Raw genomic sequence first — 19980 nt, forward strand, 5'->3', positions numbered from 1 at the left:
TCCGCTCCCGGGATTGGAATGACTCCTTACCCTCTCCCTTAAAACCCACATCCTTTCATTTTTCCCTCTCCTTCCCTCTTTCCTGACGAAGCAACTGCCAGTTGCGAAAGCTCGTAATTCTGTGTGTGTGTTTGTGTGTTTTGTTCATGTGCCTGTCTGCCGGCGCTTTCCCGCTTGGTAAGTCTTGGAATCTTTGTTTTTAATATATATATATTTTACCCCCCCCCCCCCTCCCCAGGCAAACAATGTTAAATCTGCGCAGTTGCAACATTGTACTGCTGAAGAACTCTGGTTTTCTTATGTTCCTTATTGCAGAAATACAAACCTTATTTTGAGAACACAGGTCAAAACACACAATGTTTATTGCAATACAAATCTGCACAAGCAACAGCAACAGAAGACAGAGGAAAATTTAATACTATTACTGCTGCAGTTACACTAAATAGATACAGTCCACATTACATTTTCTGTCAATCAATGGTTTCTGCCATCCAGACCTTCTATTCTCTTGGTACTCGTTCATAGAAATTTTGTTTTTCACCTAGGATATATGTCACATGTCAAGTAAGGCTTCTTCTTGGCACTTTCTACTGGCAGAATTTCATCATACAAGATAGGGAAAACTATAACATTATCTAGTGGCAGATTTCTTTTCCTAGTACCTCTTGGTTTCTCTGCAATACTTTAAAAACTCCACAATCACTGGATGTTATGACTTTTCCTTCCCCGTAGTGTAGTAGGGTTGGCAGATGAAATGTGTAGCCAGACACACTCATAAGGGGAAGTCATGAGGTTGGGATCATGGATTTACTTCAAATTTTGTATATCTTTAGTAGGTCCTCAAAATAACGTAAGTGCAAGTAGTAAGGTGCACTACTTGGGCAATTCTGAGAAAATTTCACAGGAAGTTTTACATGTCTGTTATGTAACTGATGATCTGTGTTTAGGTGCTGGTAGTTAGAGTTCATGGTGGTCAAGAAGTAAGTGTTAAAGCTACATTAAGATGAACGTGTATGAGGTGACAGTTCAACTCCTGCTCAAACCTCCATTTTTGCAGTACAAGTGTAAATTCTGTGATATTCAAACATTTTGCACCTACCATTCATTCTTGCTACATTAGCAATGTCTCACTGCTATGCAGGTTAACTGCCAAATGGTGCCTGCCTCTGTCTCTGCAACTCAAAGTGTCGAGGTGCAAAGAAGTTCCAGGTAATTACCTGATTGCATGTATAAGGGATTTCGCAAATCACTACAGTCATACATTTTCAGGAAAACTCTACACAATTCTTCATTTTCTTGTTCTAATAATTAAATTTACTTAAAATAGTAAGTAATCAAGTAATATGAAATTCACTAAAACTCCTTGCAAATACACGAAGTGTTCTTTTAATTACATTACCTTTCAAATGTCATACAAATTACATAATATGACTAGTGATTAAAAATTTATATTAAAAAATAAGTCTGAGCAGGAGTAGAACTGTTGGTTCATACACGTTCATCTTACAAAGCTCGAACATATAACCACTTGACCACTATGAACTCTAATGTCCGGCCTGAATGCCCAGATACATCAGTTACATAATAGATGTAAACTTCTCTTGCAATTCTCTCAGAATAGCTAGAGTAGTGCAACTTGCTACGTGGACAATATGTTGTTTTAATGGCCTACTAAAGGTGTACAACATCTGAAGTAAATCTGTGATCCCAACGTCATGGCCTCCCCTTGTAAGTTATTTTGAATGAGTCTATGTGCAACCAGTGGTATGAAGTGCTAAGAGCCCTGAAATCCTTTGGTTCCATCTTGCACAGAAGGATCTGTTGTCCTTTGTGTTCGCAATGACTGGAAACCAGTTTTCTGGGTGAAAGGCTATTTTGTTCCTCTCTATAAGGACAAAATTTCTATCATATGGTAGGAAACTATGCCCTACAATGTGGAATTTCTGACTTACAGCAGTCAAACATTTACAGGTGATTAATTTTGCAAAAGTTCCCTAATATTTTTAAAATTTCTCACAAAATCAGCAATATTTAGGTTTATGTTCAAATGAAAATCATATGAAAAATAGAAATTATGATCAAAACATTCTAGTGTCATTGATTTTCTCTGAATACTCTCCTTCACTTTATCTAACACAATATAGAAACACTTTTGGCACATTCTGTAAAAATGCTGGAAACATTCAGTTGTTTCATTTCTACTAATGTGCCAAGTTTCTTTCCTTTTTTCAATCATAATGGATGTAGCCAATATCTTCTTTGCTACTCAACATTTATGAGTCACAAAAGATCCAGAGCATCAACACTTTTGTCTTATGGAGAGAACATAGTCCGACACATTCCTAGCACAACTGTCCCGCACCTCTCCGACAGCACCACTTCAGTGAGACTGCTCATGTCCCATCCACAAGTACCTGTCTTGCTGCTGCCAGGCATCCACGCCATGCCTTTTCTGTGTGGACTGGGCCTCACAGTGCTGTACCACAAGAGAACAATGTCAATAGCAAATTATACTGGAAGCTCCTGCAAAGCATTCAGTTTTCAATATAGGCCTATAATCACTCAAGACACATTTTACTCAATCAATTTTAAAACTGAAGATAATAGAAGAAATTTCAAAACTTGGTAATTTCGTAGACTAAGAATTTGTTTCAGCACCCAACCCTTTCAAGATATTTATCACTCCTTCCAGCCTTCTCAAAAGGGTTTGAGAGAGTGGCCTATGTTAGAATGCTGGCATTTTTAACTTAGGAGTTGTTCACCTTTAGGCAGTCTGGCTTTCGTAAGGGATTCTCTGCACAGAAAGCAATGCTAGACATCACAAATGAAGTACTAAAAGAGCTGAACAAGAAGAAAAAATCCTGTTGATATATATTATTACCTAACCAAGGTTTTATGTTAGATCACACAATTCTTTCTGCCTAACTGCAGTGTCTAATGGTATACGTGTTGCATAGATAGAATCTCATCTGACAACAAAAAGTGGAGAGTCTCATTTGTAGACAGTGTCTCAGGCACGAAAATAAACTCAGAGTGGTGGAACATACCATGTGGATTGCCAGTGGGGTTACTATTGTTTCTAAGCTACATAAATGAACTTCCAATGAATTTAAAGGGAAGTTAGAAAAGTCAGATTTGCTGATAACACACCACCTCAGATGATGGCTGACTACACCTACATGTGGTTCACAGCTAACTGTTTACGTCTTAATCTCACAGATTCATATTATGCTATTTCACACAAGCAGTAATAACTATCTAGCACCAGAAGTAGACATTAATGCTCATACAAAGAATGAAGCACAGCATGTAAATCTAACTGGGGGCCGGCTAGATACAAAGTTAAAATGTATCAACACAAGGATAAAGTAAGCAAGAAGTTCACTTCATACCATTAGGTCTTTAGGAGCATCTCTCATTGTGTTGACTTAAAAGGAAGTGTTGGCTTATTTTTGATATTTTCAATCCTAATTGCCTTATTTTTGATATTATCAGTCCCAATTGTCTTATTGCTTTGTCTTCTGTGGCAGTGCACCTAAAGTAAATAAAATGTTCATTCAGCAGAAGCAAGCACTAAGAATATTATACAAAACAGATAACTGTATATCTTGATGAAGTCTTTTTAAGGATCTTTGAATTCTCGCACTCACTTCTCAATACAATTACTCCTTAATGCTGCTTTGGTTGCTGCTGATGAAAATAATATTTAACTGATATATGATATACATAGTCACAATAAATGACACACACAAACTTCACCTCCTTATCCAGGGTCCTGAATGAAGTTACAAACTCTGGTAGTAACAAGAGAGAAAGAGTTGAGTCACAGACAGATACAATGAAAAGAACACTGGAAATATTGTAGTTATAATGACGTAATTCCATCCTGCACTTTACATTGTTTTATACAGTGGTATTACAATATTCTCTATTACACGAATGCGTAGTGTCTGTCCTTTTGGATGCATTAATATGATTAATATGCCTAGCTGGGCAATGGGTCCACCTTCTTCAGTGTAGATACATAAATACAACCAACCTCATATGGGAATCTCAAGAATAGCAAACACATAAGAAATGGACAGGGACTGCGGATAGGTGGCAATTGGTGGGAATGTCGATTGGACATGAGGCATGCTGAGATAGTCCGTGCAGTTGCGATAACGCTGTGTCCTGGGTGATGCACTGGTTAACGCACCTGCCTTGTAAGCAGGAGATCCAGGGTTCAAATCCTGGTCCAGTACAGATTTTCACTCATCACCATTGATACCATGTAATGTCCCAACACTTATGACAGCAGTGATCCCCTTCAATTTACATTAAGATATTCACCAAGCTCCTATCTGACAGCAGAAGAAATCAGAAATCCCTACTAATTCAAAAGGAAACTAAAACTCATCTTGCCATTCATAAATTATCTGAACATTTAGGTTCAGGGATAGAAATAAAGGTGTACGACAAGTAATTAGGTGCTATAAATAGGACTCGGTATTCACAGATATGTAAAGGTTTCCTTTGAAAAATACCTCTGTAATAAATTAAATATTCAGCTACTAACAATGGATGAACAAAACTGAGGTGGAGTACTGGCTTTTTTTACTAATGTACTCAGTTAAATTTAGATGGCATATGCGTATATAGTCATGAGATTTGTGTGTACATAGTCTTGAGCTTTATAGTGATACTAGCCGACAAATCCAGTATTACCCAGGAATTCATCTTGCCAGCTTTCTATCAGTAATGGAAACAAAAAAATTAACTGTGTTTGTAGTGAAGTATCAAAAAAATTTAATTTCCATATATTCGCGAAAACACCTTTGGAATTATGAAACAGTGTACACAGAAATATGCATAATGTACAAATGTATAAGGATAGTATCCAAATTAAGACACATGATCCCGGACAGTTTCTTTAAGCTGGGTGAAGCTGCTTCACATGTCTACAATGCAATTTTGTAAATGTCCCTTGGTAACACCTCTTCATAGCGCTATAGATGGCTATCATTTTTGCCTACAGCCATTTGTGCTTCACAGTTGAAAGCTGTCAAAAGGGCAGCCAGATGTCAGGGATTTCCTTAAGTTGACGTAACTGTAGTAGTGTCTTAGCAGTACAGAATAAATGTATTAAAACTTCATGATGCAGTATTTTTTTCATGTATCTCAGTTTTTATGGCATCATATCTCTTGAATTATGTGCCATACAATGATATATTCAGCTAGGTACATTCAGCCACATACTGGATACTGCCAGCAAAATATGTTGCGAATACAGTTAGTAGTAAAGAAATAATAAATTTAAATGTCACACATATTGCGGCTGTTTTTCACTAATCTTGTTGTTTATGATGTCATATCTCCTTATCTCAGTAAGGGTTGTGTGTACCAAGTTTGAATGAAATCGGTCCACTGGTTTAGGAGGAGACGCAATGCATGCACACACACACACATGCACAAGCACTTTCATAATGTGAACAGATAACAGATATAGTCCAGATTGCAATTATTTATTTATTGGGTTTCCATTCAAGTGATTATCTATAAACCAGAAACTCCTCGCTGATCTTTGGAACCATCTCACGGAGCTGCTGCACATACCAGAAAATACCAGTAAACCGGTAGTTTTTGGTTCACACAGCAGCTCCATGAACCAGCTCCCCATGTCATGAAGGAGCTTCTGGTCTAGCCATCATTTTCTTTCCATAAAAATCATAGCTCTCCACCCTAATTAGTTTTTTTTTTTTTTTTTTTAAATATGAGGGTCAATGATATGTCATAAAATACCACATAATAAAGACATCTGTTATGGTTTCAAGTAATGTTTTGGTTTACTGACATGCAAATTAAATTTACTGATTGAAGTGTACAACAGAATAATACTGTGATATGGTATTTACATTATTACAATTCTTTCATCAAGTTTCAACAACTCTAGACTATATTCATTCATAATTAAATTCATATACATATTATGTACAAAAATTCAGAAGCTAAAAAACTTTTTAAAGTCAATGTCATCTTTTGTCATTTTGTTGTCCAACTCAGGCTTGATATTCCACTTCTTTTTAAACTCTTCAACTTCGCCTGAAACAATAGTAATATTTAAATTACAAAACAACAGAGTGAAAACAGACTGCAACTTATCTAAACAAAACCCTTTATTGTTCATGTAAAAAAATTACCATTTTACATAACAAGAGCAGTACTTCTTTCAGTATTTGGCAGGGTTTTACAATATTTTGAAAATTTTTGTGACTGTTTCTTTCCTGATGCACTGCTATATTGTTTCCCAACAGAATACCTCTTTAAATAACCCACCCTGTCACAGACTGAACAGCGAAGGTGACTTAATAACACAATCTTAATATCCAGTAATAAGCATTTTAGTAAAGTACCATGAACACTAGCATTATAAACTTGTTGACCAATGCCAATAAACTGCTTAACAACATGACTAAAAACACCATTTTCATTTTGTGGTTAAGTGAGAATTGACTTGAAGCAAGCAGTAAGCTCCTAAAGTGTGCATTAAATGTATTTTTGCCAATATTTCAACATCAGTGAAGTCACAACAGATGGAAACTGTCTCAGCCATAAACTGTTCACAATTTGCAATATGAAAGCATCCTACCATTTATCTGAAGTAACTAAAGGATAAGCTGCAGATCGGAAGTCATCTTGTTTTACTATTTTCTGCTATTTTCAAAGTAGCATCTTTATATGGGTCATTCACATGGCAATATTTGGCCGAAATAGCATTTTTGTCAACATTGCTGCAACGTAGTTGCAATATACAGCAATTTTCTGGTACACCTGGGGAATACTGCTGATGTTGCAGGCTGTTGCAGAGATGCTGGCAAGGGCTTGCCAGTGTTATCCACAAAGGGTGGAGGATATTTCATACTGCAGGAGAATCTCTACCTCTGTCCTTATCTGTATATGTTTCTCTCCCACTCTCACCGTTGTTTCCTACTTCTCTCATCAAGAGCACTGCAGTCCCATGTCTGAACCAATACAATATGGTTTAGCTTTTGGTTGAAAATTTGCACATGTACAAATAACCATCAATTTTGCTAGCCATACATTGTTGTTGTAAGTTTTTTTATGTACGGTAATGGAGAGAAGTGGATAAACAAGAGTCCTATAAATTTCATAAATGTCAAGCTTCTATGACCAATCTGAAAAAGTAAATGTGGTAAGCTGTTGCCGATGAACTCAAACTAATGCTTGATGCAGTAACAAAAAAAAATCCAAAATCTTCAAACTTATGCCAAATGCAAAGCAAAAAAGTTGAACAGGAAAAGTGAAAATGGATGTTGCTCCTCATCCACATGAGTTTCATACTATTTTAGATGGCCCTGACACAGAAACTGGTAGTGTAAACAGTAGTGTGTGCTGATGAAAAAAAATAAAATATAAATAAAAATTATATTCTCGTTATATCTGTTGAGAGGCCAGACAAACGTGTGGATCCTCAAGAGGGGCAGCAGCCTTTTCAGTAGTTGCAGGGGCAACAGTCTGGATGATTGACTGATCTGGCCTTGCAACATTAACCAAAACGGCCTTGCTGTGCTGGTACTGCGAACGGCTGAAAGCAAGGGGAAACTACAGCCGTAATTTTTCCTGAGGACATGCAGCTTTACTGTATGATTAAATGATGATGGCGTCCTCTTGGGTAAAATATTCCGGAGGTAAAATAGTCCCCCATTCAGATCTCCGGGTGGGGACTACTCAAGAGGATGTCATCAGGAGAAAGAAAGCTGGCGTTCTACGGATCGGAGTGTGGAATGTCAGATCCCTTAATCGGGCAGGTAGGTTAGAAAATTTAAAAGGGGAAATGGATAGGTTAAAGTTAGATATAGTGGGAATTAGTGAAGTTTGGTGGCAGGAGGAACAAGACTTCTGGTCAGGTGACTACAGGCTTATAAACACAAAATCAAATAGGGGTAATGCAGGAGTAGGTTTAATAATGAATAGGAAAATAGTTATGTGGGTAAGCTACTACAAACAGCATAGTGAACGCATTATTGTGGCCAAGATAGATACGAAGCCCACACCTACTACAGTAGTACAAGTTTATATGCCAACTAGCTCTGCAGATGACGAAGAAATTGAAGAAATGTACGATGAAATAAAAGAAATTATTCAGATAGTGAAGGGAGACGAAAATTTAATAGTCATGGGTGACTGGAATTCGAGTGTAGGAAAAGGGAGAGAAGGAAACATAGTAGGTGAATATTGATTGGGGGTAAAAAATGAAAGAGGAAGCCGCCTAGTAGAATTTTGCACAGAGCACAACTTAATCATAGCTAACACTTGGTTTAAGAATCATGAAAGAAGGTTGTATACATGGAAGAACCCTGGAGATACTAAAAGGTATCAGATATATTATATAATGGTAAGACAGAGATTTAGGAACCAGGTTTTAAGTTGTAAGACATTTCCAGGGGCAGATGTGGACTCTGACCACAATCTATTGGTTATCACCTGTAGATTAAAACTGAAGAAACTGCAAAAATGTGGGAAATTAAGGAGATGGGACCTGGATAAACTGAAAGAACCAGAGGTTGTACAGAGTTTCAGGGAGAGCATAAGGGAACAATTGACAGGAATAGGGGAAAGAAATACAGTAGAAGAAGAATGGGTAGCTCTGATGGATGAAGTAGTGAAGGCAGCAGAGGACCAAGTAGGTAAAAAGACGAGGGCTAGTAGAAATCCTTGGGTAACAGAAGAAATATTGAATTTAATTGATGAAAGGAGAAAGTATAAAAATGCAGTAAATGAAGCAGGCAAAAAGGAATACAAACGTCTCAAAAATGAGATCGACAGGAAGTGAAAATGGCTAAGCAGGGATAGCTAGAGGACTAATGTAAGGATGTAGAAGCTTATCTCACTAGGGGTAAGATAGATACTGCCTACACGAAAATTAAAGAGACCTTTGGAGAGAAGAGAACCACGTGTATGAATATCAAGAGCTCAGATGGCAACCCAGTTCTAAGCAAAGAAGGGAAGGTAGAAAGATGGCAGGAGTATATAGAAGGTTTATACAAGGGCGATGTACTTGAGGACAATATTATGGAAATGGAAGAGGATGTAGATGAAGACGAAATGGGAGATACGATACTGCGTGAAGAGTTTGACAGAGCACTGAAAGACCTGAGCCGAAACAAGGCCCCCGGAGTAGACAACATTCCATTAGAACTACTAGCGGCCTTGGGAGAGCCAGTCATGACAAAACTGTACCAGCTGGTGAGCAAGATGTATGAGACAGGCGAAATACCCTCAGACTTCAAGAAGACTGTAATAATTCCAATCCCAAAGAAAGCAGGTGCTGACAGATGTGAAAATTACCGAACTATCATTTTAATAAGTCACAGTTGCAAAATACTAACGCGAATTCTTTAAAGACGAATGGAAAAACTGGTAGATGTGGACCTCGGGGAGGATCAGTTTGGATTCCGTAGAAATGTTGGAACACGTGAGGCAATACTGACCTTACTACTTATCTTAGAAGAAAGATTAAGAAAAGGCAAACCTACGTTTCTAGCATTTGTAGACTTAGAGAAAGCTTTTGACAATGTTGACTGGAATACTCTTTTTCAAATTCTAAAGGTGGCAGGGATAAAATACAGGGAGCGAAAGGCTATTTACAATTTGTACAGAAACCAGATGGCGGTCATAAGAGACGAGGGGCATGAAAGGGAAGCAGTGGTTGGGAAAAGAGTGAGACAGGGTTGTAGCCTCTCCCCGATGTTATTCAATCTGTATATTGAGCAAGCAGTAAAGGAAACAAAAGAAAAATTTGGAGTAGGTATTAAAATTCATGGAGAAGAAGTAAAAACTTTGAGGTTCGCCGAAGACATTGTAATTCTGTCAGAGACGGCAAAGGACTTGGAAGAGCAGTTGAACGGAATGGACAGTGTCTTGAAGGGAGGATATCAGATGAACATCAACAAAAGCAAAACGAGGATAATGGAATGTAGTCAAATTAAATCGGGTGATGCTGAGGGAATTAGATTAGGAAATGAGACACTTAAAGTAGTAAAGGAGTTTTGCTATTTAGGAAGTAAAATAACTGATGGTGGTCGAAGTAGAGAGGATATAAACTGTAGACTGGCAATGGCAAGGAAAGCGTTTCTGAAGAAGAGAAATTTGTTAACATCGAATATAGATTTATGTATCAGGAAGTCGTTTCTGAAAGTATTTGTTTGGAGTATAGCCATGTATGGAAGTGAAACATGGACGATAACTAGTTTGGACAAAAAGAGAATAGAAGCTTTCGAAATGTGGTGCTACAGAAGAATACTGAAGATAAGGTGGATAGATCACATAACTAATGAGGAGGTATTGAATAGGATTGGGGAGTAGAGAAGTTTGTGGCACAACTTGACTAGAAGAAGGGATCGGTTGGTAGGACATGTTTTGAGGCATCAAGGGATCACAAATTTAGCATTGGAGGGCAGCGTGGAGGGTAAAAATCATAGAGGGAGACCGAGAGATGAGTACACTAAGCATATTCAGAAGGATGTAGGTTGCAGTAGGTACTGGGTGATGAAGAAGCTTGCACAGGATAGAGTAGCATGGATAGCTGCATCAAACCAGTCTCATGACTGAAGACAACAACAACAACATTCTCGTTTCAAACTTACCTTAATGAAACCTTCAGTTCTTTTACAAAACCACTGTTACTTATGGTACCAAGAGGCTTACTAACAAACAGTATGATTTAAAGAGGTATATTAAATTTCAGTACAGATCACTAGTAACTAAAAACCCAAGGATGATTAACCATTACTTTGTAACTTGTGTATACTCTGAGTTGAATCAGTTTTAGTAGTTCTCCATGCAATTGTTTCTAAGAGACACTAGCAATTACATTTTGAAATCTTGGTACAATTCTGGAAAAGTTATGTACCCAAGATCAGTTCACAAGTTAAATTTTCTGAAGCATTTGGCTTCCTTAAAAAAAAAGACACTTACAAAAAACACTATTTCTTTTGTTCTTTGTATCTTTCTCCCTTGTCTGATGTGAAACCTAGTCCACAAACAGATCTACTGTGTGAATTCTCTTCACACTCCCAATTCTCCCACCAACCCCAAGAACCATCTACACAGGAGTGTCCCCTTTGTCAGCCAGTACCACCACTGACTGGAACAACTGAAACACATCCTTTGTCAGGACTTTAATTACTTATCATCACACCCTGAAATGAGGGATATCCTACTCAAAACCCTTCTCACCCCCCCTAAAGTGATGTTCCATCACCTACACGACCTCCAGAACTTCCTACTCCATCCCTAGGCCACTTCCAATCTCAAGCCCTCCCCTTAGGGGTCATATCCCTAGGGAAGGCCCAACTGCAAGACCTGCCCAATCCAACCACCCAGCACTTCCTATTCCAGTCCTGTCACAGGCTTATTCCACCCCATCAGAGACTGGTCCACCTATGGAAGCCTACAAGCATTGCACATTATTATATTGGTATGACTGCCAACTAGCTGTGTGCCAGGACAAGTGGCCACTGCCGAATTAGCCAAATGCAAAGTAGACCACCCTGTGGCACAACATCCAGCTGAACATAGTACACTAATAATCACTGCTTCACAACCCAGGCCATCTGGATCCTCTCCTACACCACCAGCTTTCCTGAAATGCACAGATGGAAGTAGTTCTCACTACACATTCTCTGCTCCCAAAATTATCCTGGCCTCAACCTATGGTACCCTACTGACCCCACACCCTCCACCAAACTGTTTCTGTCCCTCTGTCCCCTCATGCTCAGGAGTGCCACCTTCTGCCAATGCCCCCAGCCATCTTTCCTCTTCCATGTTCCTCTCCTTTTCCACCGCCACCTTCTGGCCCCACAGCCTCACGACACAGTGCATCATGGAAGTCTTGTAATGCTTACATCTAGTCCCTGCACTCTCTCTTCTCCCCCCCCCCCCCCAACAGTACCGAGTATCCCTTTCCCTTCCCTTTTCTCTTTCCCTTTCCCTTTCCTGCCCTCTCCAATTTGTTGCTTTCATTCGCGTGATAATTGCATTCCAGTCCAAGGTGCCAGAAGTGGCAGTCAGGTGTGTGAAGTGTGCTTACTTGTGTGAATGAAAGTGTGTGAGATTTCTTTTTTGAAGAAGGCTTTGACTGAAAGCTAAATGTGTAAAAGTCTGTTCATCCTGCCTTTGTGCAACTCAATGTGTCATCTTTACAGTGAGTAACAATGTATCCTTTTCCTTATACGACTGTAAAAGCTGAAGAGTTCCACTTACTTCCACTTGCTCACTTTGGCCTATTTTGTGGCAATAGTATAGTGTAAATCTTCTAGTCCAGAAACATATTGCCAGAAACAATGCCTGGCAAAACAGCTGATAATGTTGCTATAAATGTGGATGCAATTTGTCTGGCTGCAATAGTGCCACACAATATTGTCAGCATTCTGCATTTTTTAAATCCCACATAAATGAACCTTTAAGCAATAGCCTGACAGCAGCCAATTCAACAGTTAAAACTACACAATATTGTGATGCTTATAATGACGAATGAATGAATGTTAACACTCATAGTTTTAAGTGTTCTGTGAGCTGTTCCTCTCATGTATAATGAACTGTTTCAGACTACTTGGTGACACTCTATAAAGTACACTGCAGTATTGTCTGTATTAAAATTCTATGAATGGGTTGATCATTACATTATTATATAGATCCCATTTTTTCCTATATTAGAAATTAATAGCATACCTATATAAACTAGTTGTTTATTAGAACTGTATTTTTGCTTGTACACTCCTGGAAATGGAAAAAAGAACACATTGACACCGGTGTGTCAGACCCACCATACTTGCTCCGGACACTGCGAGAGGGCTGTACAAGCAATGATCACACGCACGGCACAGCGGACACACCAGGAACCGCGGTGTTGGCCGTCGAATGGCGCTAGCTGCGCAGCATTTGTGCACCGCCGCCGTCAGTGTCAGCCAGTTTGCCGTGGCATATAGAGCTCCATCGCAGTCTTTAACACTGGTAGCATGCCGCGACAGCGTGGACGTGAACCGTATGTGCAGTTGACGGACTTTGAGCGAGGGCGTATAGTGGGCATGCGGGAGGCCGGGTGGACGTACCGCCGAATTGCTCAACACGTGGGGCTTGAGGTATCCACAGTACATCGATGTTGTCGCCAGTGGTCGGCGGAAGGTGCACGTGCCCGTCGACCTGCGACCGGACCGCAGCGACGCACAGATGTACGCCAAGACCGTAGGATCCTACGCAGTGCCGTAGGGGACCGCACCGCCACTTCCCAGCAAATTAGGGACACTGTTGCTCCTGGGGTATCGGCGAGGACCATTCGCAACCGTCTGCATGAAGCTGTGCTACGGTCCCGCACACCGTTAGGCCGTCTTCCGCTCACGCCCCAACATCGTGCAGCCCGCCTCCAGTGGTGTCGCGACAGGCGTGAATGGAGGGACGAATGGAGAAGTGTCGTCTTCAGCGATGAGAGTCGCTTCTGCCTTGGAGCCAATGATGGCCGTATGCGTGTTTGGCGCCGTGCAGGTGAGCGCCACAATCATATATGTACTGCATATGACCGAGGCACACAGGGCCAACACCCGGCATCATGGTGTGGGGAGCGGATCTCCTACACTGACCGTACACCTCTGGTAATCGTCGAGGGGACACTGAAGAGTGCACGGTACATCCAAACCGTCATCGAACCCATCGTTCCACCATTCCTAGACCGGCAAGGGAACTTGCTGTTCCAACAGGACAATGCACGTCCGCATGTATCCCGTGCCACTCAACGTGCTCTAGAAGGTGTAAGTCAACTACCCTGGCCAGCAAGATCTCTGGATCTGTCCCCCATTGAGCATGTTTGGGACTGGATGAAGATTCGTCTCACGCGGTCTGCACGTCCAGCACGAACGCTGGTCCAAATGAGGCGCCAGGTGGAAATGGCATGGCAAGTCGTTCCACAGGACTACATCCAGCATCTCTACGATTGTCTCCATGGGAGAATAGCAGCCTGCATTGCTGCGAAAGGTGGATATACACTGTACTAGTGCCGACATTGTGCATGCTCTGTTGCCTGTGTCTATGTGCCTGTGGTTCTGTCAGTGTGATCATGTGATGTATCTGACCCCAGGAATGTGTCAATAAAGTTTCCCCTTCCTGGGACAATGAATTCACGGTGTTCTTATTTCAATTTCCAGGAGTGTATTTTTCCAATGGAAATGAGCTACCTAGGAAAGTAGATTAGTTTGCAGAAACATATTAAATTTGTCATTCAAGCATAGACTAGGTGTACTGCCCGAGGGGAACACAGTGACTGCTCTGTAAAGAAATTCCTTTTGTTGTATTTTTCAGCCTAGAGTCATCATTAGTGGTTACGATTCCTTAGCATTTATCATCAGGTAATCCGTTTACAAAGAAAGAAGAAAATGGGAATAAAAATCAAAACATCTTTATTATGCAGCAAGTCCAAGTAGATTCCAAACTCTCTACATGTTAACATATTTTTTGAAAATCTATGTAAAAGATTAGTCAAAATTTCTACTGAGAGTGTGCTAGACAAAAGTGTCTAATAAGCTAAATTTGATCACTGCTGGAATAAAAAAAATATCCATTAAAAAAAAAATGGAGGAGAAAAATAAAGACAACTGCACAAGGGACTGAAATACAACGAAGACCCTGTTTTCATTAACAATGTTAAACAGTAGAAAAGCATATTTAAAAGGGTAGTGAAAGCAGCAAAACAAATGGTTAATAATAAATACATTTCAACTCATGGACACAAATCAAAGGCAGTACATCTATCATAAAATCAGAACTGGAGACTAGAACTGACGGCAAAGAATTTCCAAAATTAAGGTGGGGAGTAAAACTGTAACAAACCCGGCTCAGATGTCAGAGCCATTCAACACTTTTTTTTTTTTTTATAAATGTATCTAAATCAAATGTAAATGTACATGCTTATGCAGAAAAAGTACATTTAAGACACAGAGCAGAAGAATACTTTAACAAATTTCAATTGAAAACATAGAGAAAACTATAGTACAGCAAAAAAACAAAAAAATTTGCTGGGGCGATGGCATACCTACCAAAGTACTTAAAGCAGCCGTCAGGATAATAGCTCACCCTCTCTGCTCAATAATTAATAAATCACTCAAAGAAGGCCACTTTCCAGTCATCCTAAAGCATGAGGTGGTAAAAAAAAAAGGGGACTCAAGAGAAGATAAGGGCAACTACTGCCCAATCTCTACTCTCCCGATTTTTCAAAAATATTTGAAAAAGTGGTAGTAACACAAATTAAAAAAAATTATACTGACATCAAACATAATTTCAGATAATCAATATGGCTTTCAAAAAGGCAGGAGTAGAATAGATGCCATTAACGAGTTTGTGAAAAAAAATCAGTTCCGCCTTAACGAAGTCGAGAAAAGTTGCAGGATTATTCTGTGACCTCACAAAAGCATGTGATTTTGTAAACCATCACTTACTCCTGTATAAACTGAAAGATACAGAATTGGGGGTTGTGCTTTAGAGTGGTTTAGGTCATACCTCACAGACAGAAAACAACAGGTAGTTATATCATCAAGTAAGGGAGATTCCTTATTTGAATGGATGATTATTTCCACAAGGTGTTCCACAATGCTCAATTCTGGGTCTGATTTTGTTTTTGACTTTATACAAATGATCTACCCTCGAACATAAATTCACACTCAGTTTTATTCGCTGATATTACTTCTGCCCTTGTTGGACAAATGCCTTCGACCATCACAAAACTATTAGCCGGTTTGGAAACTGGCTCCGACTAAAGGGGCTAAAACTGAATATTGGGAAAAGACATTTGCTGCAGTTAAAAACTAAAAAGTCTAAGGTAAAAGATCCACATTAGTCGTAGAAACCAAAAACTGAAAGAAGCGGACTGTGTTAAATTTTTCAGCATGCATTTGGAACAAAAACTATCCTGGTCTTCACACAAAGTATTTAGCAAGTAAATTAAACAGCCTGATATTTGCAATGAAGATTCTGTCATATTCAGCTTGCTTGGAGACAAGAAAAATAGTTTACCACAGCTACTTTGAATCAGTTATAAGGTGTGGCATTATTTTTTGGGGAGGCATAAGCAAAATGACTAGAATCTTAAAATTACAATAATCAGTTGTTAGGAATATATCTAATGCAAAAACGAAAGTAATTTGTCGTCCACTGTTAAGAAATTTAAAAATATTAAGTGCTCCAAGTTTGTTCATTTATGAACTGATTATTTTTGTATACAGTAATCCCATGTTATTCATGGACAATAACTTTAAACATCAATACAGTACTAGGAACATGGAGAATTTCATGCTTCCCACACATAGATTAAAGCTGTTTGCACAAACCTCAGAATACATGGGCATGAATATTTATAACATTCTAAAAAAGAAACAAATGCTCAGCATGGAGATGGGGGCTACTAAAGCAAGAACTATGACAGTTGTTCGTACAGAATGGTTATTATTCCTTCGAATAACTTCTTACTGTTAATATGACAATCTGACCAAGAGAGCAAGTGGCTAAAATGCTTTGTTAATTAAGTTTAAAAGTTTTATGTCTAATAAATGACTGTAATAATTATTCATTCTTTTTACAGTAATACTGTTGTTAGGCTATACACAGTCGCTATAAATTATAAATTAATAATTATTGTTTCTGCAATACACATAAATTGTAATTGCAGTATTGATGAGTCCCCTGTACATTAAATCTTGTTATTTAACTCTGTATGTCATGTGACAATAAAATTCCTGATTCTCTTCAAACTTAAATACGTTTCATCATAGCTTGTCAACTGAATGGACCAGGAGCTGTTTCTGTCCCTCTGTCCCCTCATGCTCATGTGTGCCACCTTCTGTCAATGCTTGGTTGGTTGGTTGATTTGGGGGAGGGAAGCAAACAGTGAGGTCATCAGTCTTTTTATATTGGGGAAAGATGGGCAAGGAAGTCAGCCGTGCCCTAACAAGGGCAATTGCCTGAACCGATTTATGGAAATCACGGAAAACCTATATTAGGATGGCCGGACACGGGTTTGAACCATCGTACTCCCAAATGCGAGACCCGTGTGCTAAACACTGCGCCACCTTGCTCAGTAATTGAAAGCTAATGTTAATTATGTGCAGTAATACTATAAAGTTGGTAAAAAATATATTCCTAATAGAAACTTGATTGTGAGAGAAAGACTACTCAAAGTGAATACCAGGAAGAAAATGACATAAATACTGGTTTAGGTGAGCTAGATGTACACTAGAGGCAGGGTTGATGACTACAGCCTGAATGTGTGCCTGTACAAGTAGTCAACTGGTAACTGGCAATCACAGGTGCGCAGTAAACACTTTTTCTGTTGACTCACAATTGTCTAACAGTAGCTTGATTTAACAGTTGTTTCATTCTTCGAAATTCTGAAGGTAGCAGGGATAAAATATAGGGAGCGAAAGGTTATTCGTAACTTGCACAGAAATCTGTAGTTGAGAATGGAGTGAGTCAAGGCTGTGACCTATCCTCAATGTTATTCAGTGTAACATGATCTTCGGTAAAAGAAAGTAGTTGAATTAAATCAGGTGATGCTGATGGAATTAGATTTGGACATGAAACACTAAATGGAATAGATAAGGTTTCCTATTTTATCAGCTAAAAAACCCAAAGCAAAGAGGATATTTAATGAAGACTAGCAGCAGCAAGAATAACATTCCTGGAACAGTGAGATTTGTTGACTCTGAATATAAATTTAAGTGGCAGGAAATCTTTTCTGAAGGTATTTGTCTGGTCGAAGTGAAATGTGGATGATAACCGTAACAGACAAGGGGACAGAAGCTTTTGACATGTGGTGCTACAGAAGAATGTTCAATATTAAATGGGTAGATAGAATAACTGATGAGAAGGCACTGAATCGAATTAGGAAAAAATAAAATTTATAGCACAACCTTACTATAAGACAGTAATGGTTGATAGGACATGTCCTGAGACATCGGATATGGTAGCATGTAAAGCTTCATCAAATCAGTCTTTGGACTACAGGTGATGACTTTTATTCTGATTGTTTATTGTACACTTACAACTGCCAGCTTCAAGTTTGGTACTTGCAGATTTTGTCTGAAGGCATGCATCATCTATCCTACTTCTAGTACGTGTTTGTTTTATCTACAACAGTAGTTTCTTTCCCCCTACTCATGTTCATTTTATGCAGGCTCTCTCTTACAATTAAATTTATACTATGACTATTTTTAATACCATATCACTCACAGTTAGCCTTCAGAAGCAAAAATCAGAGCAAATATGTGCTCACAATATGAGTGCCTCTCCTGGCCAGTTCTGCTGATGAGCTACCATCTAACATGTCCAAGTGCATTTATAAAAGTTAGTTCAATTTGTAATTTAGTTTCCTAGTATTTTACAGTCCCCTGTTTCTTTTTTGTTAAACAGGTCATCTGATGATGACTTGGTAACCGGAACTAATAATGATACTATGTGTGAGACCAAAGACTGGAATATACAAAACAGAATTTCATTTGACACTAAATTGTATGTACTGCGGACTTCTTGGTAAGTGTGTGCTAGGAGACTGGTTTTAAATGCAAAGCTGTCTTGTATCTCTACAACTTTTGTTCACTATTTTGGGGAATGACTCCACATTCTTCCATCATCTGGTAGCCTATTACTCATTTTTCCTTACAGTGTGCCTCAACTAGAGGACAACCTATGAAGACAATATCTATGAGTGTTTGAAGATGGGGTACTGCTTAATTGATTTCATCTTTGTAAAAGGTCTGGCCCTCCTACAAATTTTGAAAGGAATTCAGCCTTCAGTGAGCTAAAGAAAGCTTAACAATCACCTGTGTCCCAGTCCTATTCAGGTGCTGGCCATGCAAGTGTAACCTAATGTCAACCAACGCCATCAAAATGTGGGTATTATGAACAGTCACCCACCTCTTCTCAAGACCCACATCAGCTAATCTTACAGTTGAATCAAGTGGAGTTGATTATGATGCATTAACAGCTGAATAAAGTGAACCCTATTGTGAGTCTGAGTAGTAATCCTGTCCAAGTCATCACCAATAGTATTAGCTTAATTAATACTAATTGTTCTACATGGCTTACATTGCCACTATCCTGCCACAATAATATCACTTATTACAAAACTCTCACTGTACTCCACTACTCACAAACACAAAATATTCTGTTAGAATTACTTAACCACAGTATTCTGTTAGAATTAATTACTTCCCAACATTTATAACAAGTAAAGTGTCCCATCACAGGATGGCCATAAACATGCTGTGAGCTTAATATTACAGAGAATTTGTGGTGCTCACCACCCCCAGCTCTCGAACCACAAAATCAGTACACTTGGACCCAGGCTAAATAAGTTCCTTGGAGACATTTAAATGGAATAGCATCAAAGTTATTTTACCTTCATCCATATTTTGGAAGGTCTCATTCCTCTTAATCACACCGTTGGCATCAGTGTGGGTGATGACTGTGTACTTCTTGTCTCCAATCTGCCTTGTTACAATTGTTTCTTCATTGCCTTGATTGTCTCTAACAGTTTTATGATGTTCTACAGACTGAAATACAAAATTTATAAACAAAAATAATTTTAATTTGTTGTTTATTTCACATTCTGTGAAAAGAAAACAGCCTATGTGAATGAGATGAGTTTCTCAATATAAATATGGATGAAACTTACGCCATCAGGTTTGCGAACAGTTTTACTTGTTACGCTTTTCCCAAAGACTCTTATCTGTGGTCCTCGTGTTGGCAGTTCCTCCCCATCAACACCAACTCTTAATGAAGGCTTCGCATCTAGTATTTCACCCAAAGTTGAACCTTTCATACTGAAAATAAATGTAATTGAATACATACAATATTTCCGTTTATTGGTTCATTTTACTTACAATGACAAGTCAGGGATTCATCAGTTAACATTTGAAGTGTAGAAATTCATGGCAAGCT

At 38.9% G+C, this 19980-nt stretch overlaps 1 protein-coding gene across 1 annotated transcript in view; it reads right to left on the reverse strand.

The window, feature by feature from the left end:
• Positions 1-5800: 5800 nt before the first annotated feature.
• Positions 5801-19980, reverse strand: part of LOC126321317 (HCLS1-associated protein X-1) — a 74794-nt gene continuing 60614 nt past the window's right edge. Inside the window, exons 5-7 of the mRNA XM_049994171.1 lie at positions 19715-19862; positions 19439-19592; positions 5801-6081 (exon numbers count right to left, since the gene is read on the reverse strand). Coding sequence (XP_049850128.1) covers positions 5981-6081; positions 19439-19592; positions 19715-19862 — 403 coding nt within the window. The 3' untranslated portion in view covers positions 5801-5980. The remainder of the gene's footprint in view (positions 6082-19438; positions 19593-19714; positions 19863-19980) is intronic.

The sequence above is a fragment of the Schistocerca gregaria genome, chromosome 2 (assembly GCF_023897955.1).
Source record: "Schistocerca gregaria isolate iqSchGreg1 chromosome 2, iqSchGreg1.2, whole genome shotgun sequence".
NCBI classification, from domain to species: Eukaryota; Metazoa; Arthropoda; class Insecta; order Orthoptera; family Acrididae; genus Schistocerca; species Schistocerca gregaria.